Source organism: Bacillus rossius, chromosome 15, assembly GCF_032445375.1.
Source record: "Bacillus rossius redtenbacheri isolate Brsri chromosome 15, Brsri_v3, whole genome shotgun sequence".
In the NCBI taxonomy this organism is placed as follows: domain Eukaryota; kingdom Metazoa; phylum Arthropoda; class Insecta; order Phasmatodea; family Bacillidae; genus Bacillus; species Bacillus rossius.
Genome location: NC_086342.1, coordinates 10726064 through 10753878, shown reverse-complemented (window position 1 = coordinate 10753878; position 27815 = coordinate 10726064). Strand labels below are relative to the sequence as shown.

Below are 27815 nucleotides of genomic sequence, written 5' to 3'. Positions count from 1 at the left end.
GGTAGAAAAAAAAACCTGCTTGGTGATATTTTTTTCCCCCAATATCTGTTTTCGGAGATACACAGGAAAAAAAAAATTGGTCTGTAGTTTTACAAAAGATTTCTTTGGAAACCAGTTGCCAAGACGTAGTTCGTAATACCTACTACGTTTTTACAACACATGGCTGTGTTTATTTTTCCATATACGAAATACGTTTTTCGAGATAATACTTAGTATGTCTTACAAAAATTGGGACATCATTTTATATTTTAATTTGTGTTTAATTCAGACATATTTTTTTAACCATGGAAACGACGGTATAATATTCAATAATTTGACTTTACTTTGTTGTATCGTGCTTATTAATGTGAGCAGTTTATACTGGAAAGTTAATTACAAATAACATTAACTATTGGAGCTACTGAGACAACACAAAACATAAATATTACTGCGAACAATATTTTGAAGTCATACAGATGTTTTCGTGTAAATGCACATATTTTAAAATATCTGTAATTTTACATAAACATTTTTGTTCCATGTAGGTACAAAAAATTTACGGTGTACGTAGCCTGTATTTTGTAACTTGTTTCAAATTTGATTGTTCTAGAAAATTTTACCAGTGAACTAAGGGTCCTTCTGCCATTGCGGTTCTGTCAACAGCGTTTGTGAACAACTTCATATGACATAAACTGACATTTGGCAAATAGTTAAACCACCACTGGTATTACTTTTTCAAAACCAACAAATTTGAGAGAAGTTCCACGGCACAGACTATACCCCTGTAGATATGTTTTGTTGATGTTAAAACATAACTTGTACGAATGCAGTACAATGATTTAATGTTTATTCCGCGAGAAATGGCAATATACGCAGTACTTCTGGTGAAAACAAACTTAATCTTGGACTAATTCAATTCTTGCCAAAATAAATATGTGTATGTATGCACAAGATGTACACAATGTCTGTTTAGTTATGGTATGCTCATTTTTGTTACTTTCAGTAGCTATAAACCCTTTGATAATTATAATGTAGAATCCGTGGTATCTGAATTTTGAGAATATTGACACCAAAATTAAATAACCTGAACTCATTTAATAAAGTAGCCAATAGCAATGACTTTTAACAGAGAATATTTCACCCTTATAACCATTTGTTACCTTAACCTATTGTTTTGTCCCCAAAATGTTTATAATAGGATTTTGACTGTGGACTGCAAAAAACATTTTCGGGTATATTTATTTATTGTTATAAATTTTGCGTTACTGAATAAGTGAAAACTTATAACAACTTCATATGAATATGAACTGTGTAGATAAAATATTGGGACTTATAAAGCTATAACTTAGATATATATGTCGAAACAAACATGAAAGTAATTAGATATATATTAATTGCGGTTACACATGTCACAATATATTTGTCTGCTGTCTTGTGAGACTTCCCCAACATAGTATCCCATGATTCGATTCAGCATTGGTTGAGGGGTTTTTCCATTTCTTGCAGAATTCTGAGAATATTTATTATACAATAGCAGAATCATCACACGGGTATAAATATTTGAATTTCATCAAATCGCGAAATTTTTCGAGCTTGTTTTTTTTTTTTTTTTTTTTTTTGCGGAAACTTTTACTTCCCCACTGCATGGTTATGATTAGAAACCGGGAAAAAAATCGCTGATTCATTTTGCGATACGCTGGAATCCAAACACGTTTACCTTTTTTTTCTGCTTCAGTGATTGGGCCACAGTTCAACTGAAGTCAATGAAAAAACCCTCAACAAAAAAAAATGTATCGAATCATAAGCACTCCAGTTAACAGGTGTCACGAGTCAGTAGCCAATGAGAAGCTTTTATTTGCCCGAGTAGGTACATATAGCGTTGTGTAGTCTCTCATAGAGGTCACAGAAACCGCGAAATTTTTTCCAGTCCTTAGTTATGATTGTTGTGTAGACAGACATGAAGCTGAAATACACCCATCCCACCCACGAAACACAGACACTTCTACAAGGTTTTAACACACAGCTGGTCTGGAAAACCTTTTCGCGAAATATGCATGGCACTACATAGAGATCCGGAAATTTCGCGGGTACGCCTGACGTCAGGGTAGAATTCAAAGTCTTAAGTGTGCTCAACCCATGTTTGCTTTCCCCACGATTGATTCCTTAACCGAGAACATTTTTATCCTTGTCAATTGGCACTACATGGTTAGCTCACTTCTCTCCTGGCTGGGCATCACGTTGGCTCACTGTCGTAGAAGGGGCGTGTCCAAATAACTTGTGGCCCAATCACGGACACAGTGTGAAAGTTTTTTGCATTTCATCTTGCGAATTAATGAATGCGCGAAAATTCCGTGGCTGCAATCCCTGCGTATAGCGTGAGTGTGTTCTCTCTATCTCTCTCCGTCTCTCTTTCCATCTCTCTCTCTCTCTCTCTCTGCTTCTCTCCCCTCCCTTCAATTCCCAGCAACCTGTGGCTCGGACTTTCGTGCCGACTGATGCGTTCGACGAAAACGTTACGACACACATCCTCCATGGTATCTCCCCCTGCCCCCCGCTTCCACGGTTTGTCCTACTGTCGCAGCCAGGGCCACCTTGGAATTGACCAACTTCGCGCGGGTAGCGACTCATCCTCAGTGCCGATTTGGGTCAGCGCCTTGTGTGCGTCTCTTCTTTCGTGTGTGAGTGACGACAGAGGGTAGTTGTAAGGTGGGAAGATGTGGAGACATCGGGACATTTTAGCCACGGAGCGATCCACCGCACTGTAGCAGCAAGGAAGGCGGTACGTGGAGTGAATGCGCGCGGCTTACAGCTAGAGACCTGTAAAATTCGCGGATTCATCTCGCGATAGGATAGAGTCCAAATACTTTTGACATTATTTTGCTTCAGTGATTAGGCCACAGTTTATCTGAAGGACTCTGGGCCAATGAAAAATCTTTAACAGAAGAATTAGCGAGTCACGATCATTCCAGTCAACAGGTGTTACGAGTCGGTAACCAATCAGTAGATGTAATTTGCACGAGTGCATAGAGGATCATGGAGTCTATCATTTAGGTATTTGAAATCGCGAATTATTCCGGTCTCTACTTATAGCACGTCTCATCATTAGTTTGCAGTATGCAATTCAACTCTCTCTCTTTCTTTCTTTCCAATGCACGATTTTCAGCCATTAGTGCCGTTCTTGTATCTGTGTGCTCTGTTGCCGGATGCACAGGTTTACACACAACTTCATAAAGTGCCTTGAACATCGCATTTTTTTAAAAGGAAAATTAGAAATGAGAATTTTGGAAGTACCATTTCCTGTTGTACTTCATCTGGAGCACCGTCTAATAGTATCCAGTTTTTACTTCCAAGGAGACATGACTGAAATACGCCATCTTGGTTCGAACCCGTTTTGACAACAATTAATTTCGTATCATTTAATATTAAAACATTTTGACTATGTTTGGGCACAGCGCAGAATTTAAAAGAATGTATTGTTATTTTTAGTGACCGAATGCTAGAAATACTTTCTTAACGAATGTCTTCATAGCAAAATAAATGTGCCAAATTTCAAGTCGGTAGGTCTTATAGTTCAAGTGTATTCGTGATGAGTGAGTCAGTGAGTAGTATTTTACTTCAAACAAATTTTACTATCCATGTTCACCCCATTAGAAATGGAATTTCTATATTGCACCTCCAAGATAGTCAAGGAATATTTCTTCCAAATTCTAAATCTTTAAGTCCACCGGTTAAATCTGTGTCTAATAGGTCCAGTTTCTGAAATATGATGTTCAGAGACATGCCTCTATCTCTTTATGTTAGCTACAAATATCTTTTCCCAGTTCCCCCAAGATATTTGATGAAATAGTTGCTAACAGAAAACCGACAGGTTTATGAAAGAAAAATTTATTTTATTTCTCAACATTTTTTTTTCTCGGTGAAAATGAGGCTTGCAACAAAAAAAAGAGTCTATTTCTTTCGACTAAGAATTTTTTTTATATGGAATAAAATATTCTCTCACAAAAACTAATTATATTTCGTTGATAAACTGCCCAAGTTACCTCGCGAGTATTTTACCGGGTCAGAAAAAAAAAAGGTATTTATTTCAGTGCGATTAGAGAGAGAAAGAGAACAATGTAGAAGTTTCTCTTTTTGTTTCGCTCGACAAAGGCACACACCGACGTGTGGTCAGGTGTTCCAACCAGAAAGGGGGAAGGGGGGGGGGAGAGTTGGAGCCTGTCGTTCGCTTCATTAAACTTGAATCGGTAATTCCCGGGTGGATAGGGAAGTGTTGAGAAAGAGGAGAAGGAAGGGGAGGGGTGGAAGGTCAGAATCATGGGAGGTAGTTTGGTGAGGGGAGGGTAGGGTGAGCCTACTAACTCGTTCCCTGATCCTATTGACACCCGACCCCTGCCTGGTTTAGGGGGCGGCTCATAAATGTTCAGAACCAATTAGCCGAATATCCCGGGACGAGTTCGGTCAAGTTGCCCGGAGCGGAGACACTCGGGGGTGATGAATTAGCTCCCTGGAGAAGCGACGCGGGTGATGAGCTCGCTTGAGAACTTGGCCACTGAGCCTGGAGGGTAACGGAGGGGGGAGGGGATAGTTCGAAGTGAAGGGCGAGAGGGAAATTAACTTTGGATGGTTTATGAAAGCAGCGTCTTCGACCAGCCTTCCTCCGTGTGTACGCACGGCGCGATGACTAGAAGCTAGGAAGGAGTTTTCCGAGGTCATTGCTAGAGACCGGAAAAATTCGCGATTTCAATGACCTGTAGGATATACTGCATGATCCTCTACGCACGCGGAAAAAAATTACATTTGTTCATTGGCTACTGACTCGTGAACACCTGTTAACTGGGACGCTAGTGATTCGATACTTCTTTTGTTAAAGGTTTTTCATTGGCCGAGTATCATTCAGATAAACTATGGCCATTTAATATATTCAATGTTATGGCCCAATCACTGATGCAGCAAAAGGGCAAAAGTTTTTGGATTCTAGACTATCACGAAATGAATCCGCGAATTTTTCCGGTCTCTAGCCATTGCTGATGCGCGAAATTCGAGGGAATCTTCTGAAGGACAAGTACCTACTCTCGGCTGTCTGCCTGCTGGCAGTCATCGCACTAGACCACTAGCACGCAATTTAGTTTTTATTTAAACGTCTGTAAAAAAATTTTTATTGAATATATGTATGCCTCATCGAGTCAAGTCGAAGCAGCGTACATCCTAGAGTTTAATAAGCTAGCGGCGAATGATGACAATGCGCTAAGAGATTGTCTATTTCGTTTTCTCTTCACACAGGCTATGTATTTCATCCTGAATGTATATGTGTTACATTGAGAGTTTTTTTTAGAACACTGGTTGAAAAAGCCTATTTTTTTATCAAGAAAATGTGGTGAATCTTTGCTGTACACACCACGATTTCCCAACCACTGAGCCACGACGCACTAATGTGACATGAAGTCTCTGTATGTTCGAGACGAGATTTTTGTAAATAAAAAAGTTATTACGTAAAGACAGACAAAAAATGTCAAACCAAATAAAATTATACGTACAGGTGTAGAACATACAGTTTTATTTTTTTGTTGTAGAAGTTTTAAAAATTATGTAATCCAAGAAAAAAATATACAAATCCATTGTGTAACAATTTTTAGTGTACTGCCGATTTCAGCAGTTTTTTTTAATACAATCCTACTATAAAAAAAATTACGAAATTCTGTTCTGTGCAATTGGCAGCGTCGGTATCAAATCGTTATGTTTACTACTGGGCATTAGAGAACTCTCACATCAGCTAGCTCTAACTTTACAGCAGAACTTGAATATTTTTGCAAAGCTGTAATTATGAGGGTCATAATTGGTGTTTGAATAAAAACATACTCAATAGTGAATATAATTTTTTTTTTTTTGAAATTCCATTATTCTATCGTAAATAAGTATTTTACTTGCTGCTACATTTAGTTGTGTTTCTTGAAGAGCTATAAGTAACATGAGTGATTGAATAATGAGAAAGAATTAGTCACCAGTGAATTATTATAATTCTAAGCAACTTTCACATATACCTACATTTGCTAACTTACATATTTGGTAAATTTGAAGGTACACATTGACCAAGGGTGAAGGAAATCAGTATAAATTTATTACTTTCTGTATGGTTTTCAGGAACTCTCAGGTCTCGAAATAACTGTAACGTAACTGGAAATAGTATGGTAGATATCGCCGTGAGTGTCACAAAAATTGGAGGGTTAAGTTAGTACTACTTAGTGCAGCAGTAAGGCTTTTACCATGAAACTTTCTTTCTTGCAGAACACGTGTTTCTCATCACCAGTTTAACAGAACTGCGTCTGGTAGAGCGCAGCGGAGGAAAGCCCGGCAATTAGTGGACTAAGATGGAAGTACTTATTGCTGAGAAATACTTTCGAGGTGTACAATGGTTATTCTCTTACAGAAACGGTCTCCCACACTCCCAAAAAGATAGTACGAAAAACATTCATAACCACAACTATTATGTTGCTACTAGAGCCTTGCTTCACTAGTTAATTTTCACAAGCCGAGAAATTGATAATGTTTCAGAGTTATGGAAAAAGACCTGAAAATCTCATTGATATTCTATGACTCTTAATTCTTACCAGATATACGACATACATTACTCGACGGTAAAGTCATAGGAAATCATTAGGAATGAGCATTGATATACATTTGTTTAGAGACCTAATCAAACATTAATCTGTTCCAAATCATCAGAACTTCTGGTAAGTTTTGGTGGTATCAGTGTTGGAATATAGAAAAGGAGCAGACCGGCAAATTTCTCTTACTTACTTGCAACTGGATTTTAACAGTTATGGGTTCATATTATCATAGCTGGTGTTTACGATCGGAGGAATTCACAGATTCACAAGGTAGTATTTTTTTCCGAGCAACTCGTTGGCGGAAGTAATTCTGCAAAGATAATGTTGATGAAGGGAGGAAGAAAGTAACTCACTGGCTAGTGTCTCTAATGACCCAAAATATCTTGCAATGTAACTGTAAAGATATGGACTACATGAACACATATGGTGTTTTGAGGTCCTGAAAAGTCACAAGGAAGGTGTTTTTAACCGGAGAACTTGGGAGAACCTAATAATACTACAGTGAAATAAGGTTTGGTAGATACAGGAAGGCATTCAATGTCAAGTGTCTTGAGCTTCCCACCATGATTTGGAATACTTCTATACAGTTGCGGATTACATGAACACACTTATGATGTTTGAGGTCCTGGGGTAGTCACGATATAGGAGTTGTTCCAGAGAACTCACAGGAAGTACATTGTAATAATATTGCAAGTTTAAGGTTGGTACATGCAGGAAGGCACTCAGCACGGAATGTCTCGTAGTTCCATCATTACTTGTAAAGTTACCGGTGACAAGTATACGACTGGTGTTTGAAGTCCTGGGGAGTCACGATATAGGAGGTGTTCCAGAGAAATGACTGTGGAGTACCTTGTAATATCACTGCAGGTGTAAGGTTGGTGCATGCAGGAAGGCAATCACCACGGAATGTCTCGTAGTTTCGTCATGACTTGTGAAGGTACAGGTGACAAGTACACGACTGGTGTTTGAGGTCCTGGGGAGTCACGATATAGGAGTTGTTCCAGAGAAATCACTGTGGAGTACCTTGAAATAACACTGCAAGTGTAAGGTTGGTGCATGCAGGAAGGCAATCACGACGGAAAATTCTCGTAGTTCCGTCATAACTTGTGAAGTTACCAGTGACAAGTACACGACTGGTGTTTGAGGTCCTGGGGAGTCACGATATAGGAGGTGTTCCAGAGAAATCACTGTGGAGTACCTTGTAATATCACTGCAGGTGTAAGGTTGGTGCATGCAGGTAGGCAATCACCACGGAATGTCTCGTAGTTTCGTCATGACTTGTGAAGGTACAGGTGACAAGTACACACTGGTGTTTGAGGTCCTGGGGAGTCACGATATAGGAGTTGTTCCAGAGAAATGACTGTGGAGTACCTTTTAATAAAACTGCAGGTGTGAGGTTGGTGCATGCAGGAAGGCAATAACCACGGAATGTCTCGTAGTTCCGTCACGACTTGTAAAGTTACCGGTGACAAGTACACACTGGTGTTTGAGGTCCTGGGGAGTCACGATATAGGAGTTGTTCCAGAGAAATGACTGTGGAGTACCTTTTAATAAAACTGCAGGTGTGAGGTTGGTGCATGCAGGAAGGCAATAACCACGGAATGTCTCGTAGTTCCGTCACGACTTGTAAAGTTACCGGTGACAAGTACACGACTGGTGTTTGAGGTCCTGGGGAGTCACGATATAGGAGTTGTTCCAGAGAAATGACTGTGGAGTACCTTTTAATAAAACTGCAGGTGTGAGGTTGGTGCATGCAGGAAGGCAATAACCACGGAATGTCTCGTAGTTCCGTCACGACTTGTAAAGTTACCGGTGACAAGTACACGACTGGTGTTTGAGGTCCTGGGGAGTCACGATATAGGAGTTGTTCCAGAGAAATGACTGTGGAGTACCTTTTAATAAAACTGCAGGTGTGAGGTTGGTGCATGCAGGAAGGCAATAACCACGGAATGTCTCGTAGTTCCGTCACGACTTGTAAAGTTACCGGTGACAAGTACACGACTGGTGTTTGAGGTCCTGGTGAGTCACGATATAGGAGTTGTTCCAGAGAAATGACTGTGGAGTACCTTTTAATAAAACTGCAGGTGTGAGGTTGGTGCATGCAGGAAGGCAATAACCACGGAATGTCTCGTAGTTCCGTCACGACTTGTAAAGTTACCGGTGACAAGTACACGACTGGTGTTTGAGGTCCTGGGGAGTCACGATATAGGAGTTGTTCCAGAGAAATGACTGTGGAGTACCTTTTAATAAAACTGCAGGTGTGAGGTTGGTGCATGCAGGAAGGCAATAACCACGGAATGTCTCGTAGTTCCGTCACGACTTGTAAAGTTACCGGTGACAAGTACACGACTGGTGTTTGAGGTCCTGGGGAGTCACGATATAGGAGTTGTTCCAGAGAAATGACTGTGGAGTACCTTTTAATAAAACTGCAGGTGTGAGGTTGGTGCATGCAGGAAGGCAATCACCACGGAATGTCTCGTAGTTCCGTCACGACTTGTAAAGTTACCGGTGACAAGTACACGACTGGTGTTTGAGGTCCTGGGGAGTAGTTCCAGAGAGAACTCACAGGGAGTGCCTTGTAATAATACTGCAGGTGTGAGGTTGGTACGTGTGCAGGAAGGCACTCAGCACGGAATGTCATGACTTGTGAAGTTGCGAGTGACATTTACACGACCGGTGTCTCAACGTGACCCCTCGCAGGTCTGGTTGGTGTTTGGACGGCACGGCGGGAGGCGGGCAGGGAGGGAGGCACTCACCAGCTAACAGCAGCTTCTTGGTGAGCAGCAGCTCTGCGCCGCCGCCGGAGAACTTGTCCTCGAGCCGCCTCTTCTCGGCCAGGAGCTGCTGGGCGTACAGGGCGGTGGCTCCGGCGACCCTGTCCCCGGGCGCCGCCCCACGGCCCCCGCCGTCGTCCTCGTCGCTCATCTGGGGGACCGGCGGAGGAGCCTGCGTGCGGGACAGCATTTGTCAAACTAGCGACGTGGCATCATAAGCTAAAAACTAAATACATGACATTTCTTTCAATAAAACGGAGCTTCTGTAATAAAGGGCAAAAGGGCCAAAATGTTGTGGAAATAATATAACTACTTGAAAAAAAAACATGGATCCAACGAATGAACCTATGATTAACTTTAAATTTACTTTGTCTCTCTTTACTTTTCTCTCTCTCTCTCTCTTGGTCAGTTTCTGATGTGAGACTTGTTTACAGTCGGCAGGGTACGTCAAGGCGATGACTCGTCATAATCGTGAAGAAAAGTGGAACGCTAATATTTTTTTTGGAACAAATACAAGATGACACAGAAAAGCGGGAGCTTTTGGAAAACAAATAAAAAAAAGAATACATGCAACAACATACATTTCTCTTCAACGAGCATACGAGACTAACACACACGGATCAGATCATAAAAAATATGGACGGAAATCGGAAAAAAAATGGAAATAAAGCATCCAAACTCTTGCATGGAGTGATTTCGGAAAATACAGTTGAAAACCTCTGTCTGTATGAATGGACCAAATTCAAACTGGGGCCAGCCCAAATGTGAGTCTGGCATTTTACCACTGTGCAATGATCAGGAGTGTGCAGGAGAGGAAGAGAGAGGATATTAGTGAAGCGAAGCTACAGCGCTGTATCTTTCTTTGCGCTGGGAACGACAAGCAGTTTGTCCTTAAACCCAATTATCAATTTTTAGATGCCACTGGAGAAATGGACATTAGTGAATAAAGATATATTTTCAGTGATTACTGGCATCGCCTACATTGACACACATACAGTGTCTAGAGCTTCAGATAAAACAATAAAATTTAAAAATTGTTCCAGAAATCCAATTGGTGTCTATTTACGATAAAAAATTTAAGAATACGCTGACGGCAGACGAGTTATTTCGTTTTTTAATTGTATTTCTAGTAGAGTGAAAATCGCTAAAACGAGAGTATTAAGAATAATTCAATTTATTTGCCCTTTGCACGACGAGATGGCTGCGCATCATTTCAGGAAGAGATACCGCGCTACGGAATCGCAAGCGAATGTCGCACTTATCATCCCGCCTCACTAACACTAATGCACACCAGACTAGGCGGGCTCCTTAAATGCGAGCTCATTAGAGATGGATGGACTCATCACATTGCGAGGAAACTAGAGGGAAGGTTTCGTTCCGACGTGTCAGAAACTATTCCAGCATTTTCTTGGAGATGTTCCATAATGAATGTTGAAGTTGGGATGGTCGGATCGATAATCCGAATTCAGGTCCTCTGCAATTCATGTCTAGTGTTGTATCACTGAGCTACCTCGCTCCATCAAACGCAATCAGAGGATGAATAAATTTATAAATAGTGACTTGATGGTAAGCAACAAGAAGGCTAGTTTGAAGGTAGGGTTTTGTATTTCACTGTTATGCACAGATATTTAAGGTAATAGGATACCCATGAATGTATGTATATATATCAGTATAAATATTATATTTTGGCACAAAAATAATTCTTACACTTACGTATCAACTTTCTCTTGTTGATTATTTCTATTTTTATCTGCTGTACTACTATGCTATGAAGCCCTCACTAATTCGTAAAAAAATATATATATTATAGTGTAGTAGCCAGATTTTCAAAGGCACAGTTTTTTTTTTTTTTTTTTTTACATCCGCTGACTCTCATAAAGCTTGTGTTTTTTCAACATTTTCTTTAATCATAGATCATGTCTCATGAGCAAAAATTATTAAAATTAAATTTGCATAATTATAATTATACTTTAAAATACTGAAGTTATTGGGTTTGCCTGACATTGATTCCTAAATGAAAGTTGATGGTAATGATCGTCTCTATTAGCTCTTGAGTTCTTAACAAAGACACTGACTCAATCTGTTTTCTGGAACAAGTCCGAAGTCTCCTCTCGAGGACATTTCCGCAGTATGGCCTTCACAAGTGGCAAGTATACAATAGTCGAGGTAGGGGATAGGAAGGAATGAAGGAGGATTTAAAAAAAAAACGAATGTGGTCACCGAACGACCTTACAAACAACACAGAATTCAACACTCGGAAGACATTTATGAGCGGAGATAACAGCATGGGCGAAGCGCGCGGCCCCTATTATGTATCGTATTTCATGATTCAGTTAGCTCTCTTTCATTCTTTCTCTCTCGCACACTCTCCTCCCCTCTACCTTTTCTCCCCTGTTCCTAGTGGAGAGCAGATTCCTGCAGTGGACGCTGCGTATTTCGACGGGCTTTCCGACCGGGATTTCGCCATCTGTTCCCGCTCGTAAAATGGGGGGAGTTTCAAACACTGTGGAGCTTCGTGCGTCGAGGAAGGAAGAAGCAGAAGATAGCAGAGCAAACAGGGTGAGTCCAAGTTCGACCGACCAAATTCCGCTGTAGGTTCATCACGACAAAATAAGTTATAAGTAGAGACCGGAAAAATTCGCGGATTCATTTCGTGATAGGCTGAAATTCAAACATGTGTACAATTCTGCTGGTTCTGCTATTGGCTCGCAGTTTAACTGGAGCTCTCTGGGCCAATGAGAGACTATCGACCAAAGAAGCGTCGAATCACAAGTTACCCAGTGGAGACGCCTCACAATTTAGTATCCAATGAACACGCGTGTTTACTTGAGAAATGCAGAGGATAATGGAGGCTATCCTAGAGGTCATTGAATCCGCGAATTTTTCCGGTCCCTAGTTATAAGTTTAAAACTTCTTCATTACCCAATGGTTTAAAGTGCTCCCCAAATCTGGTGCATAGGTCTTTGAAGTTTGAGCTGAACAACATTTTTATTTTATTTTAAATAATAAAAGTATTTAAGATAGAACAATGGGCGTCTGAATTATGTTCAGCTAAAAAACGTTCTACAACCAAAGCGAATTTTGTTGCTGTAGCAAATATTTTTCAATGAAATAATTGGGGTCACATATTTATTTAGTGTTTTACTACGCCAAATTATTTAAAAGAAATATTTTTTTTCTGCAGTGAAGGAATTAGCAGAGATTGTAGAACTTCATTCAATAAAATATAAAAATTATGCGCCAATTTTCGTAACACATACTCAGTATTACCTATCTCGAAAAAAACGTATTTCTAATATGCAAAAATAACCGTAGCCATCCATGTATTGTACAAAGTTACACTGCCTGTGTTATAGAATTACGAAATATTACTTGGCAGCTGCTTTCCAAAGGAATATTTCTGTAAAAGCACAGAATTTTTTTTTCTGTTTACAGAGGTGAGGGTTTTTTTTTTTTTTTTTTTTTTTCGCGGAAAATTCTGAACACTCATTCGACTGCAAAGAAGTTATGCACGTGCCAGCGATTTCTTCCTCGTGATTGAAGATCGTCTGCAAGAGAAGCCCCTTTGCCTTATTTGTAAAGGACATTCAGGACGTTCTTGCTCCTGTGAAAGAAATTGTTGTGATTCGTGGGACGAGAGCAGACTTGTACTTGAAACATACCCAACCAATCACTGAACAGAACACATACGATGGCATAATTCAGACCTATTTTGGTTGACATAGGTATTTTGAGGATCTTGGTACCTATCCACAAAAAAATGTTTTCAACAATTTAAATTATTTTAAGTATCAGGCTAAGTTAGTTTTAATTTTTTATACAGTGCAAATATAAATAATCCTTCTACAAAATCAAATATTTGATACTTCTAAGCCATGAACCTCAAAGCTCGAATATGAAAAAAGTTTTGATTCGATGATTAAGTATAGCATTTGCTTTGTAAGTAGATCTATTGTTTTTAACGGAAATCGAGAATTTCTGTTCACATTATGTAAACACAATTTTTTATCATTTTAAAATAGGTGGAAATGGAACTGGGATGTAACATCTAATGATAATAAAAAAAATAACGAGTTCCAGTTATAAAAAAAAAGTACGAGGCAAATTTCGAAGAGCTTTTGCGCGTTTATGAAGAATAAATGGGTTTCAAAAATTCTGGCGGAAATTGGTGTCCATGGAGTACCTGCAAACGCAATTCGCTTTAGTAATGAAACGAATTAGCTTGAAATTGAGTGACCACATTCGAGCGCCAATATTCGTGTACTGAATCATCATTAGGCTGCATCGCTGAGTGTGATAAATAACATGCGTAGAATCATAGAAATTGCAGGATTTCATTTCCGCATTTGTTGACGTATGCGGCGAGAAATATGCTCGTACGGATATTTAGTCAAAAATGTACAACCAACGTCTTTTTTTATTTTAATTTTTTCTTATAGCTAGTTCTGGCCAATATTTTGTATATTCTTCTTCTTGAACGCTTGTTTCCTTGAACAAAATGACAAAAGTTACACCGTCATCTTCCAAGTTAGGTAGGCCTACTTGTTTTCAAGCGTTTATCACATGAAACAGTAAAATTCGTTAAAAATATGACGAAAAACTATGACTGAGTTGGTCTTAAGTTATTTATTATTTAACTAGCTAATGCCCATCATGCGTTGCTATGCCTCTTTCAAGTGTTTTAACTTTCAGCTAGTCACGAAAAAAAGGTATGCCCCTACGAATGTACATTCACAAATTTAAGGGAACTTAACTACATTATTTATAGAACACGAACTATCTAGAATATCTTGGAGTGTGGATCAAAACTCTCCAAAAACGTTTTCGGTCTTCGGCCATAAAACGTTTCGTTTTTCTCAGTGGCAGTTTAACTTGTTCACAACGTAACTCAGAACTTATAAATTGAAATTCGCAGTAGTTTTTACGAAGATCCAGTCATCTGGACTCAAGAAGAACCCTTCGTTTATTTGGGCTTGAGTCTTCGTTGGAGAGTCCATAAATTTAACATGATTTCTGATAGTGTGCGATTCTCTGTCATGGGTAAACTGTCAAGATTTTTGGCTTTTTGAAGGGGAAAAAAGACTTTTACAGTCCACACAGACAGTTTTAAATTATCTTCACCTATTGCTAGAAGGGCGGTGATTTTTCGTGAGACGATCCTTTCTCTTACTAAACTGCAATACAGTACGTCTGCATTGTGAATGGTGAACGTCTCAAGAGAAGCCGTTATCTTATTTGGCCGGGCCATTCCGAACGTTTTTGCTTCCACACAAAACTGCTGTGATTCTTGTAGGCCTAGCAATAGTGGGCGTATACTTTAAAATAAACTCGTCCAATATGTGAAACACAGACGCTGTACTAGGTTTTTTTTAATACACAGCTAAACTGGAAATCTTTTCACCAAAAAATCACTACTTGTTACATAATGACCCAAATTTTTTCAGCCATGCCTAGAAACTGGGGAATTTCGAGGGTTCAGTGACCTCCGGAATACACTCCACGATTCTTTGCACGCTCGGGCAAATGCCACCTGTTCATCGGCTGCTGACCTGAGAGTCGTCTCGACCCAAAAGTAGCCTGTGATTCGATACTTCTACGATTTGGGGTCTCTAATTGGCTCTAAGTCCTCCAGATGAACAGTGAAACCAATAGCAGTTGCAGCGCAAAGGTATAATTATTTGACTTTTTAGCGTATCACTAGGGGCAGGCATTTTTCGCGAAAAAAAAAAAATCTGAACACCTAATAGACTGCAAAATGGTGTACCCGCGCCAGCGGTTTCTTACTTGTGATTGGCGGCCGTTTGCGAGAGAAGTCGTTGCCATATGTTACCGAACCACTCAGGACGTGTTTGCTCGTGCACTGAATTACTAGAGACCGGAAAAATTCGCGCTTTCGATGACCTCTAGGATAGACTCCACAACCCCCTACATCTCAGGCAAATTCCACCTGCTCATTGGCTGTTGACTCGTGACATATTTCGACTGGGACGCTTGCGATTCGATACTTTTTTGGTTGAAGGTTTTCCATTGGCTCAAAGTTCTTCAGATAAACTGTAAGCCAATCACAGAAGCAATATAAAGGTACAGTTGTTTGGATTCTAGCATATCGTGAAATGAATCCGCGAATTTTTCCGGTCTCTATGAATTGCTGTAATTTTTTATTAATAGAGACCTGAAAAATTCGCGGGTTTATTTCGTGTTATGCTAAAATTCAAATAATTATAACTTAGTGCTGCTTCTGCCATTGGTTCACTGTTAATCTGGAGGACTGAGGGCCAATTAGAGACCCTCACTCATAGAAGTGTCGAATCACAGGCCACCCAGTCGAGACGACTCACAAGTCAGCAGCCAATGTATAGTTGGCATTTGCCCGAGTGTGTAGAGTGTATCCTGGAGGTCATTGAATCCGCGAATTTTGCAGGTCTCTACTTATGGGGTTCGCGTCACCGACATTCTAGTGACGTGTTGCGCCAGACTGGCGACGCGCACCGGCCTGTGTACATGTATACGCATATGTACACTGATACATTTTATATACTCGACTGTATCATGTGCGTGTTGGACACTTTTTTTGGATGGGTAAAAACTTGTGAGTTCGCGTCACCGACATGCTGTAGTAGCAGTAAGTGAAGTTAATTTGACCACGTGAATACATGACATAGGTCTGACATCACTGGTAGGTAATGAATTTTTACGTAATTTTTACATACCACTAACATCTGTTGTGACTAAAAAATGATGTAAGGATAAATGATATCATGCTGACATCGTACTGATATAATACCAAAATCATTTTCTTACGTACATTTGACGTAGAAATTATGTCATAGCTATTACACATTTAAAAACAAAGTTTTAAGTTTTCACTTTTGACAATCCCCATGACTGGCTGTTTTTTTTTTTTTTTGTTTTTTTTACTCGCATCTGCGGCGAAGTCGAGAATTATTAATAAAGAACGCGCACAAACGGCCTTCAGGCATTAACAACCGTCAGCAACCCGCGGCGAGATATTCGGTTCGCTGGCGCACATAAACGCGTACCACGTGACAGATGGTCGCCGCGGCGTTGCTCCGCGTTTCGTTATGTAAATATATTCCGGCGTTTGGGTCGATTTTGACGCGTGTATACTCCCTTTCTACCCTCCCCCCCCCCCCCCCCCTCCTTTTCCACGCCGACCACCGAAACCCTCTTTTGTTATGCACATTCCCACCCCCCGCCTCTCATTCGCCACAATGTCTCCCTCCACCAGCTAAAAAAAAAATCAGGTTGCATAATGGCACGTCAGCCGTAGGCGCCACTATTGTTAAGGCCACAGGTTATTCACCTCATTTCGCCTTCCAAATGATGGGTCACGCAGATCGATACTCTTAAATACCCAAATTAAAAAAAATATATATAGCATAAAGTGCTGGAAGAAAGATATCGTCGATTTCTAAGAACAGAAGTCGACTTGGCCCCTTTTTTTTCGGATTGCATGTTTCAAAACATCAAAACCACCCTCCCACATTTTTTTTTTAAATACTTTACCTTACATGTTATGAGCCAAGTTCAGAGACAGGTTACTTTGGTGGGTTTAATTTCGCGACAGGCTAAAATTCAAATAGTTATACGTTGGTGCTATTTCTGCTATTCACACGCAGCTACTCTAGAGGACTATGAGATCAATGAGAATCCCTCAACCAATCGAATCATGGGCTACTGCGTTGGGGACACCTCTCGAGGGTGTGATGGAATTGTGGAGTCTGTCTGAAGGTCATCGATCCTGCGAATTTTCCCAGTCCCTAGCCATGTTAGAAGGTCAGGCTGAGTTATTTTTTACTTCGTAAATTTTATAATATCTTGAGGAGTAAGAGAGTTCTGCGCGCATAATCATCTTATTAGTTAAAATTTGCGTGAATCATATTTCTATTTGTGATTAAATTTAGAAATATATGTTTATAAGTTGTTTCTTTTTCTAACCAAAACATGTAAGGATTTGGACACCAAAATACACGGTACCTTCCGGAAGTAAGTTACGTCTTTTTTTTTTTTTTTTGAAAGAGCGTGTGGTACAAACAGGTGAAAAAAAAATAATCGCCATAAGAATCCGCATCCGTTGCTGTTTCAACGACGGAAGTAGCGTCCAGCGGAGGAAGAATGACTAGGGACCGGAAAAATTCGCGGATTCAATGACCTCTAGGATAGCCTCCATTATCCTCTGCATTTCTCAAGTAAACACGCGTGTTCATTGGGTACTAAATTGTGAGGCGTCTCCACTGGGTAGTATGCGATTCGACGATTCTTTGTTCGATAGTCTGCTCTCATTGGCCCAGAGAGCTCCAGTTAAACTGCGAGCCAATAGCAGAACCAGCAGAATTGTACACATGTATGAATTTCAGCCTATCACGAAATGAATCCGCGAATTTTTCCGGTCTCTAAGCATGGCGCATGCGCAGAGCGCCTGAAGAAGAGAGAGCAGCAGCAGACCGGCGTGCCCGTGGTTACTCCAGCACAGATCACGATGACAGACAAGACGTGTGCTGACCACGTGGTCGCCATTGGAGGTGCGAGCTGTTATCCCTGGAGACCCGACCCTCTACACACTCGGGCAAACGCCAACTGTTCATTGGCTGCTGACTTGTGAGTCGTCTCGACTGGGCGGCCTGTGATTCGACACTTTCTATGAGCGAGGGGTCTCTAATTGGCCCTCAGTCCTCCAGATAAACAGTGAACCAATGACAGAAGCAGCACTAATGTATAATTATTCGAATGTTGGCATAACACGAAATGAACCCGCGAATTTTACGGGTCTCTAGTTATCCCTTCATTGAAAGCCTGCACTCTCGGGGCACCACTTCCAAAACAATGCTGAGGTGGTGCAGGCTGTACGGAAATTCCTTGCATCGCAGGGCACCGCGATTCACCAGAGTGGTTTCTTCGAACTGATTGCGGATTCATTTCGTGTTATGCTAAAATTCAAATAATTATACCTTAGTGCGGCTTCTGCCATTGGTTCACTGTTAATCTGGAGGACTGAGGGCCAATTAGAGACCCTCACTCATAGAAGTGTCGAATCACAGGTTACCCAGTCGAGACGACTCACAAGTCAGCAGCCAATGAACAGTTGGGCATTTGCCCGAGCGTGCAGAGGATATTGGAGTCTATCCTGAAGGTCAATGTACCCGCGAATTTTTCCGGTCTCTACATTCGCGGTTTCGATGGCCCTCAGGATAGACTGCACACACCCCTGTACACTCGGGCAAATAACGCAAGTTCTTTGACTGCCGACTTGTAAGTCGTCTCAGCTGGTATTGTCTGTGATTCGATCCTTCTTTGGTTGAGGGTTTATAACTGGTTGAGATTCGTCCAGATGAACAGTAAGCCAATAGCAAAATTATCTAAGAGTATATGTGTTTGAATTCTAGTCTATCACCGAATGAATCCGTGAATATTGCAGGTCTCTACTGATTGCACACTACGACAAATATCTCAATGTCGGTGGCGACCATGTTTAAAAATAGTGCAAGGTGTCTAATTCATGAAACCATTGTGTAATTTTTTTTTAACAATAAAGTTTACGTTGGGGGAAAATATTCTGAAACTTACTTTTGGAACGCCCCTCGTAGTTTTCCAAAAATATATATCTGAGATTCCTGCACATCTACTTGAAATCGGCTGAAGGTCTTCGAGGAGAACTCTCCAAATCATTTGACGTAAAAAAAAATCACACGCGTGCGTTCGTTTACACTCTGAGCTCCAACTCATCCGCGCGAACTTTTTGTTGAAATCATCAAGTGCAAATTTATCACTTGAAGCAATGCGGATTTCAATGTGCTAGCCACGAACTGCTACCGAACACGTTTGCCACTGATAATTCATAATATGAGGTGATGTGAGATTTCATAACCTCAAAAATTAGTCATGGCCAAAGTGCATGCGCCATGATAAAGTGTTTTTTTAAAAGTTTTATGAGCAAATAAGCCATTCGATTTTTGGATCACTGATAAGTTACTGTGCACACTCTACCCAAAAATTCAGTTTGATTTTCCGCCTCGAAGAAAAATTTGTGTTGGGTTTAGGGTCGCGTTGACAATGAAGTCATTAAAGACGGTTAAACACAATATATATATGTAGTATAGTAAGAGCTTAATAGTACATAAAATGATAGACATTATCAATTTTATTATTAAAATATGTAAAAATAATATAAAATGTTCAATTAATTACTGTTTCTGTCAAGTATGTTGTTATTAATTTAATTTTACTGGTTTTTAATTGTATATTTTACATAAAAACTCTATATTGTAATGAGTTGTTATTAATACCTACATAAATATAATAACAATGAATAATCTCCCACCCCAGCAATTATTTGAAGTTATTTCGGGAAAGCGGAAGTTAGGTTGGCAGGACCGAAATCCGAACTTAAGTTCTCCGTATTGCCAGCCTAAATTTTTAACACTTTTTTACACAACGAAAAAGATTTTTCACTGGGTTTGACGCTACCTCCAATGCAACTGGGCCTCCAAACAGTGGATTTCGATACACTTTGTTTCGTCTTGGTGCTCATGAGTCTTGAATCAAGCCGGACTATTGGAATCGAACACGTGACCCTCATAAACTTGAGCCGAAGAGCCCGAATATTTTCCTGTTATAATTATGTACCGACGAGTTCTACAAACCATTTTCGTTTGCCAGTTCACTGACTGCCCGACCGATTGGTGTCAAATTTAAAACACACTCAAATCCTCACTAATGCATTGCCTGGAATTGTATCCCAATAGAATAACATCGCAATAACAAAGATAAATATACCCCTCAATGTATATAACATGTGCCAGGAAATGACTAGCGACTTAAAAGCAGTTTAACTTTATAAAATTGCGAATTATCGTGCAACGTGAAATGAATTTTCCCGCAAATATGCTATGTTTACATTCCAAAATATTATCACTTAAGTTAACCTGCTCAAAAAATTATTTATGAGGCTGATGTCCCTAAATGTTGAAAACCACCATTTCCGTAGATTTCATTATAGAAGTGTTTATTTTCCGTTATTCGGTTTGAATCCAAGCTCTATTTCATTGGAGTGTGGATTCGATTCCGCCTGAAAGGTTGCATGTAATGTTCCATGCGGTGTTCAATAAACGTCTGCGATTCAATTAATATAATTTATGTGTGAGAACCCATTGCAGTATTTCAACCGCTCTCGCCCTTGGCTCAATCTTATTACAGTAATAATTCTCTGTACGAGTTAGGAGACAAGAGAAAGGGTTTAGAGTGAAAAAAAAAGGTTTTATTGGGTAAGGGGGGGGGGGAAGACAAGCCAAAGAGAAATGGGGCGATACGCTGAAATTTTCTCTCACACACACCAACGCAAATTTTACATTTGACAACGCGTCGTCGTTGTTACAGAGAATATTTATACTGTTATGAAAAGCTCTTTATATATATATATATATATATATATATATATATATAGGAAAATTCATGATCTGAAATATGGGCAGTATTGTCTCTCAGAACAAGTTCAAATGAAGGCCATGTGTGATTTAAAAAGAAACATATAGGTACTACAGCCAGCGTAGTGAAAAAGACTTTTAAACATATTTCTTGGATTTTTATGAACATTCCATCGCATACTAAAAAAATGTGTTAATTTATTATTTTAGTGTTATTAATCCCGGCTATGTTGAATTATTTTTTTTTTTAATATTATCCAGAGCTTGGGGTAAGATAATGTATATGTTTATCATATAATTAGACGGATCGCGATGAAATACAAGTTTGTGTGGGAAGGGGGGGGATGAAAAAGGGTCTACATTCGTATCCTAGTGTGAACATCAGTCAACCGCCCGAAATAATGAGTTATTACTTATTTACTTTCCGTGTTAACGTGTTGAAGTCAGTTAGTTAATGCCAGACTACAAAACAAAGAAGAAGAAGGCTTGCAAAGATATAAATTTTTTATGCCTTATCATGCCAAAAAAATCAGAATAAATGTTCAGTTCAAAACACTGTTTCATTAAACTTATAAACTCAATATGGTTAAGTGTAATGCTTATTAAGGCTCGTATTCATCCTACATAATGAGTTATTGCATTTTAACGTCGTTTTTGTCTTACTGTCGTCCCTACAGAAGTTTCACTATAAAACTGTGTTTATTTGTAATTTTTTATGTACATGTCTTATATACCTCGACTGTTTAGTCAAATAGCATGTCAAAAATGTGCCAAATGGCATATATTTATGTTAAATTAATACATACATTAAAAACTAAGCTATTCTATATATTTAGACATTTAGTTTCAATATACACTGTGCAAAGATACATACAAAAGATATTATATTTTATGTTGAAAATAAAAAGTCTCTTCTGAAACACACAATATTTGACTTATACTCGTTTGCCTAAACAGTCCAGATACTTTTTCTGCTATTTGTAAATAATCAGGCAAATATTCATAACTAAGATTTTCGCCTAATAAACTCATGCTCACTCACTGGAAATTCTTTTTCTGTATTTTGACAGCTGATTAATGCGTTAAACTTAACTTCTACATTCCCATTTTCGAAACATTGCTTCATAAATATATGCAAGTAAAAACAAAAGATTCCAACATGGCAGATGAAACCGTGCCTTAAGGGTCAAAGTTACAAACCACGCACGTGCATGAGATTTTCTACTCTCTTATGTTAACTGACAAAAACAATGCAAATTTCTTTCTTGCAAAAATTTAAACACTATTATATATGTGGTGACTGTTTTCCTCACGAATAAAAAAAATTGTTATTTTAAACCATCATTTGTATTTTTACAGTGGTAATAGATAAAATTTTTAGTGAAGAAAACCTCCATTTTCATGTGATTGCCAGTATATTGGAAAATAATTATGAATGACAAATAAATTCGTATTTTCTGAACGAAATCATGTCATGTTCACAGCATTGAATTTGTTCAGTTTAGGGTCTTACCCTGATTTGGAATGGCGGGGGGGGGGGGGGGGGGGTGTTAATCCCCTTCCTATGATATCCTAAAAAAAAATATATATATATATATATATCATTTCCACAAACAAAAAATTGAAGAAAAAAACAGCAAGCAAAGAGATTTTATTCCTCCTACATTCCAAGAAACGAAATTCTGCGTACTTTCCTGGTTCCGTTCATAGAAAACTACTGCACAGAAGAAGAAAAAAAAGTCTGTACTTTTTCAATGGAATCCTTTGGAAACCAGTTGCCAAGAAATAGTTTGTGATACTACAATACAGATATTGTAACTTTGTACAACTCAAGGCTATGGTTATTTTTGCATTAATGATTTTCTTACGAAAATTGGCGCAAACTTTATTATTTTATTTGATGTTTCATTCAATCTTTTTTTTTTAAGCAAGTAAAAGATAATCGATCATCAAACACCTGTAATTAATTGTTTTTTTAATGCTTATTAATGTGCCCGGTTAATACTGGAAAACCATTCAGGGGAGGGTTTATAAATAACGTTTTTACTATTGGAGGTAAATGCCCGGGTAAGAATACGAACCCAATATTACTGCGGACACTATTTTGAAGTGACGTATTTGTTTCGATGGAAGAGTAAAAAATTACAAATGCCTGTTCCATTTGAAAAAATAAAAATAAAAACTACAGTGTACGTCTTCGGGTTAAAAAGAACGTCGACCTTGAAAGCCGTTAAACAGTGTGAATCCTGGCCGAACTCACCCGGACGGAGGCCACGCGGTACGAAGACTTCCGGCGACCGACGCGCCTCTGCCGAGGAACTCGCGAAACGCGCGCGTGCGAGACCGCGTGACGGGACCTATGGGGGATAACCTACACTCTGGAACGCACGTGCTCGCACCGCAGGCACCCGTGCCGCTACTGGCGGGGAGAGCGTCGTGCCAGTCTGTTGCTCTCTCTCTCTCTCTCTCTCTCTCTCTCCCCTTCCCCTTTCTCGTTCCTTCCCCCCCTCTCACGGGAGTCATTCTCGTACCATTGCCACCCCCCTCTTTTCCCCCCCGCGCGGGGACTCGTACAACCAGCCTTCCCCCCTCCCTCACTCTCACCCACCCCCTCCCCCAACCACCCCTCTGCAGCACTCGTAACAGCCGGGAAGAAACACGGTGACCTACCGGTCAGCGGGTGGCAACTCAACTAACCCCGCCATGCACCACCAAGTAGTGTTTCCAATCGACACGATAGATACCGCTGCTGTAGCTAGCTAGTTCTTTTGTAAATTCACATAGATCCTCAATATTTATAATTAAATATTAATTCAAATGTCTATGGTGGAACTAAATGTACGATTTAAATAATAAATTGTAGTTGATTTTAAACTAACTTCCCGATGAGCTAGATACTTGAAATTTGGACCATAGCTCAGAAGTGGATGACGTTGCATGAAAATATGAAGAAGAAAAAACAAAAACAAAAACAAAAAAATGGAGATAAAGATGAAAGAATGATGAAAATTTTCACTTCAATAATAAATGAAGAAAATTAAATTAGCAGATATAATTATAAGAAGTACTGTAATTTTTACAACGAAATAAAAAACCTTTCAGCGATCGGAAATTGAATCGAGCATCTTGAGACGTATATTATTGTTACGATTTACCGCGGGTTCGTAAAGGATAGCCCAATTAAAGATTTTATTACACACACACAGTTTTATTGATGGTCACTACTTATGTCACTTACAATTAATCTTATAAAATTGCCAAATAATCAATTGCACTTAAAAATGTTGCTTTACCAGTCACTCGTTTCTTACAATCCACACACCTCGCTCGGCTTCACCTCTGGCGCAACTCTCGCCGCAGCACCCGTCGTGGGTCTCCGCCGCGGGACTCCGTCGCGCACTCCGCCGCCGCCGACGCACTTGCCTTCGCCGAGATCCCACTCAACGCCTCGCTCGTAACTTCGCTTGGAACTCCACCGCGCCCGCGACACTATAACCCGGAACTGAACTCTTCACCCTGGAACCTTCATCCAAGGACTTCGCCACTCTGCCGCACCCGCGGCACTATCGCCCCGGAAGCTCCGCTGCGGGAAGGCTCCCGCCTGAACTCTCTCTGAACTGCACCGACTCCCCCGGCCGGCGTGCTCGGGCATATATATAGGCCCCGGTGCAATTCCAGAACTCACGAGAGCGGCCGAGGCCAGTCGCGTCATTCCGCGCCGACACGTAGGTAGAAATCTCTCGAAACACGTGTCGGCGGCTCGCGTAACTCCGCAGCTGTCCGGTGTCAGTTACGTGTCAAAGGCAGGGCGCCGCGCGGGGATTGATGGGAAGGAGGGGGGAAAGCGACAATCCTTGTTATCTTCCAGGCGCGCGCGGTGCTTCTCATGTTGCGGCAGTCGCCAGCCAGCTCTGCACCTGCACGTGTTCCGGCCTTGCTCACGTCCGTAACAATATTAATAATACTCCATGAAAATCGATGGTTTCAGTAGATTCTGTCGCCACGCACTTTCTATAGCGATACTTAAGTTGTAGATTCATAGATTGGCAGTGTAGTCGGTGATTCTGTGCGGGTACATGAAGACAACGTTGAGTTTCCTGTCTTTCGTATAAACGGTCGTCGAAATGCCCTCCAACTGGGCCCTCGTAAAGGTTCGATTCCCGACGCGTTCAAACTAAGAGAAACTTTACAACCACACTTTCACAGTTACACGTCCTGACTGTGAAATTTCATTAAAAAAAAAAAAATTGTGTTCTTTTGAAAGGTTCAGGTGATCGTAACTGAAGTAAAGGATTGGTTAGGTTCGGGCAGTCACGTTAAGACCCGTTCTTTGGTAGTACGGAAACCGAGACGTATCACCCGGAACATTTCACTATCGCACGGAAATTCAACAGACGGCAACCAGTCAGATTGAATTTCAAGGTTACGAAATAATAACTTATTTATAAAATATATAACGCTTCGAGATCATAGCTCGGGAAGAATTTACGTGTATTATATAAATAAACGACTGAAGGAAAGGTTCGAACATAATTTAAAACAACAAAATTATAAGAAAATTATAAGAAAATTATAAAAATTATATAAATTATAAAATTATAAGAAAAGTTTGGACGAAAATAAACTTACACAACCATTAAATGAACTTTTGATAGTTAAAACATAATACATGTTTTAACTATTACACATCCAATTTTTAAAAGGAAACTAGATATTCTTAAACGTGTAAGAATTTTTAACGTATTAGGAACAAAGAAACATGGTTACCAGCTACCACCGCAGCCAGTTACTAGTCGGCTTCTCTTAGTCGCACTGAGCAACGTAAACGGTAGAGCTCAGCATTGCCGAGCTAATACGTACGGGTCCGTCTGCGTGTGGTTGTAAAAAAAGCTGTTATTTGAGATCCGTCTGCGTTTCCGTGTCATTGTAGAACGGAATAAAAGGGGAAGGGGGGTCATAGAACATTAAAAGGTTAGTAGTATCCTTGATTATTATGCTTCTGATTTTTCGTGTTTTTGGATTAAATAAACTCATAATATAAACATAATTAATTGTTTTAAAATGGTTTTTTCCTACAAAACAATCCTTAATGAACTGAAGGAAAGGTTCGAACATAATATAATTATAAGAAAAGTTAAATCTCTTGTTTGATATTTTTTTGTGCAAAATATTTATTTTTGGAAGAAAATAAACAAACACAACCATTAAATGAACTTTTGATACTGTAACAGTTAAAACATAATACATGTTTTGTACTATTCCTCGTAGAAATACACAGAATTACAAATTTTGTTACAATTAAAATTACAAATAATTAAATAGCGATGTCACTGCCATGTGCACAAATATTAAATAAAAACTTTCTGTAGTTGTGTACTCAAAGAAGTTATGTTTAATAATCAGATGATTTAATTAAGTATCTGAGGGTTTCATTTTATGAAATAAAACATGTATGCTCCTGTTTAACCCTGAGTTAAGCTATTACCAAGAATTCTGTACTCAGGAGTAGGTACTGCAAGTTCCAATAGAATATAGTTGTATTCAAATAATGTGAATATTAATAAATAAGTAAACAAATTCCACAAAAAAGTGTCATCTAAATTCTTAGTCTTCAGAAACTGATCGATTTAAGGTCAGTGCTATCATTACCTAAAATTCCTGCGATGTCAGTATGAAATGTACCTTTTAATTTGACATCTCCAACACTATCACTGATTTGGTACTTAATTTAAGATTTTTAAAATGCGTATGTGCAAACAGTTGTTTGAATAGCTTTCCAGTATTAGCTGCGCATAGTAAGCACGGCAAAACAAAACAAAAAAGCCAAAAGTTATATACAAGGTTAACTTTTCTGTGGCTTTAAAACCAAATAAATAAAATGTTATACAATAACTTCATGCTTGTAAGCACACAAATATTTTAACGAAACACACTCTTTTCATATCTAACATTTATTTCAAAATAACTTTACCATCGACAGTGCATGCTCTTTACATATTTTTTTACTAGTCTATAGGTAGTTCTATATAATTATTGTACAGCGGAACTGTACGTTTGTTTGCAGAAAATCAACTAAAAAATTTCCAGACTAGTTATACAAATTATATTTCACTGTTATGAAATTAAATAATTCATGCTGAACGAACAACATAAGAACACATAAATTTCTTCGTTACCGAAGTTAGATGTTACTGCACGTGTTAACGACACACGAAACTACAGTAAACTCGTGGAATAACATCATGTCAGTGTTAAGACGTCTGCAAGTATCCGCTCTACCACTCTGGTTCTGGGGTAGAGCGCCTGCCTTGTGACTTGTAGGACCCGGGTTCGCGCCCCGGCTCCTCCAAGGCGGATTGCCCAGACAAAATGGCGGCATTTTCTCTGGTAGGAATACAATCCCTTGTAACAAGTCAGGCTACCAAAGAAACGGTGGGTGGAACAGAAAAAAACCTTCCAGCTGGTTTCCAAATGGGGAGCCCGTTTCATTTCTTGGGCTCCCCATGCGGTGGCCATTCCGGGGGTTTCTCCGGGGGAACGGAGTTTTGCAAAAATATTTTTTTTAGTTTTGTAGCGTTTTAGTTTTTAGTAACTGTAAATAAAGCTTTTGTACATACAATATTTGCATGTTCAACCATTTTTTCGGTATATATTTTCTTGAAGTATTATTGACAGTTAAATTTTAGTCACAAACTATTGTTATGAAGTATTTTAGACGTTTTTGACGGGGAAAAAAATATTTATAGGCACATGAATTTTATTCCTAAAAATATCTGTTCTGAAAAAGCACGCAGTTTTCAATCAGGAAGATCGTCTTTAACACACACAGTATTATATGTATGTATATATATATATATATATATGTGTGTGTGTGTGTGTGTGTGTGTGTGTGTGTGCGTGCGCGCGTGCGGGCTGGCCCGTATAACATCCAGATATAAATAAAATATTATTTTTATTTCAACATGAACAAAACCTTTGATACTTTCCAACCAATCTTATTATTAAAAAAAATATCA

General features: G+C 39.4%; 1 protein-coding gene across 1 annotated transcript in view; it reads right to left on the bottom strand.

The window, feature by feature from the left end:
- Positions 1-9548, bottom strand: part of LOC134539632 (KH domain-containing, RNA-binding, signal transduction-associated protein 1-like) — a 144206-nt gene extending 134658 nt beyond the window's left edge. Inside the window, exon 1 of the mRNA XM_063381818.1 lies at positions 9341-9548. Within this exon, the coding sequence (XP_063237888.1) occupies positions 9341-9548 (208 nt within the window). The remainder of the gene's footprint in view (positions 1-9340) is intronic.
- Positions 9549-27815: the final 18267 nt, after the last annotated feature.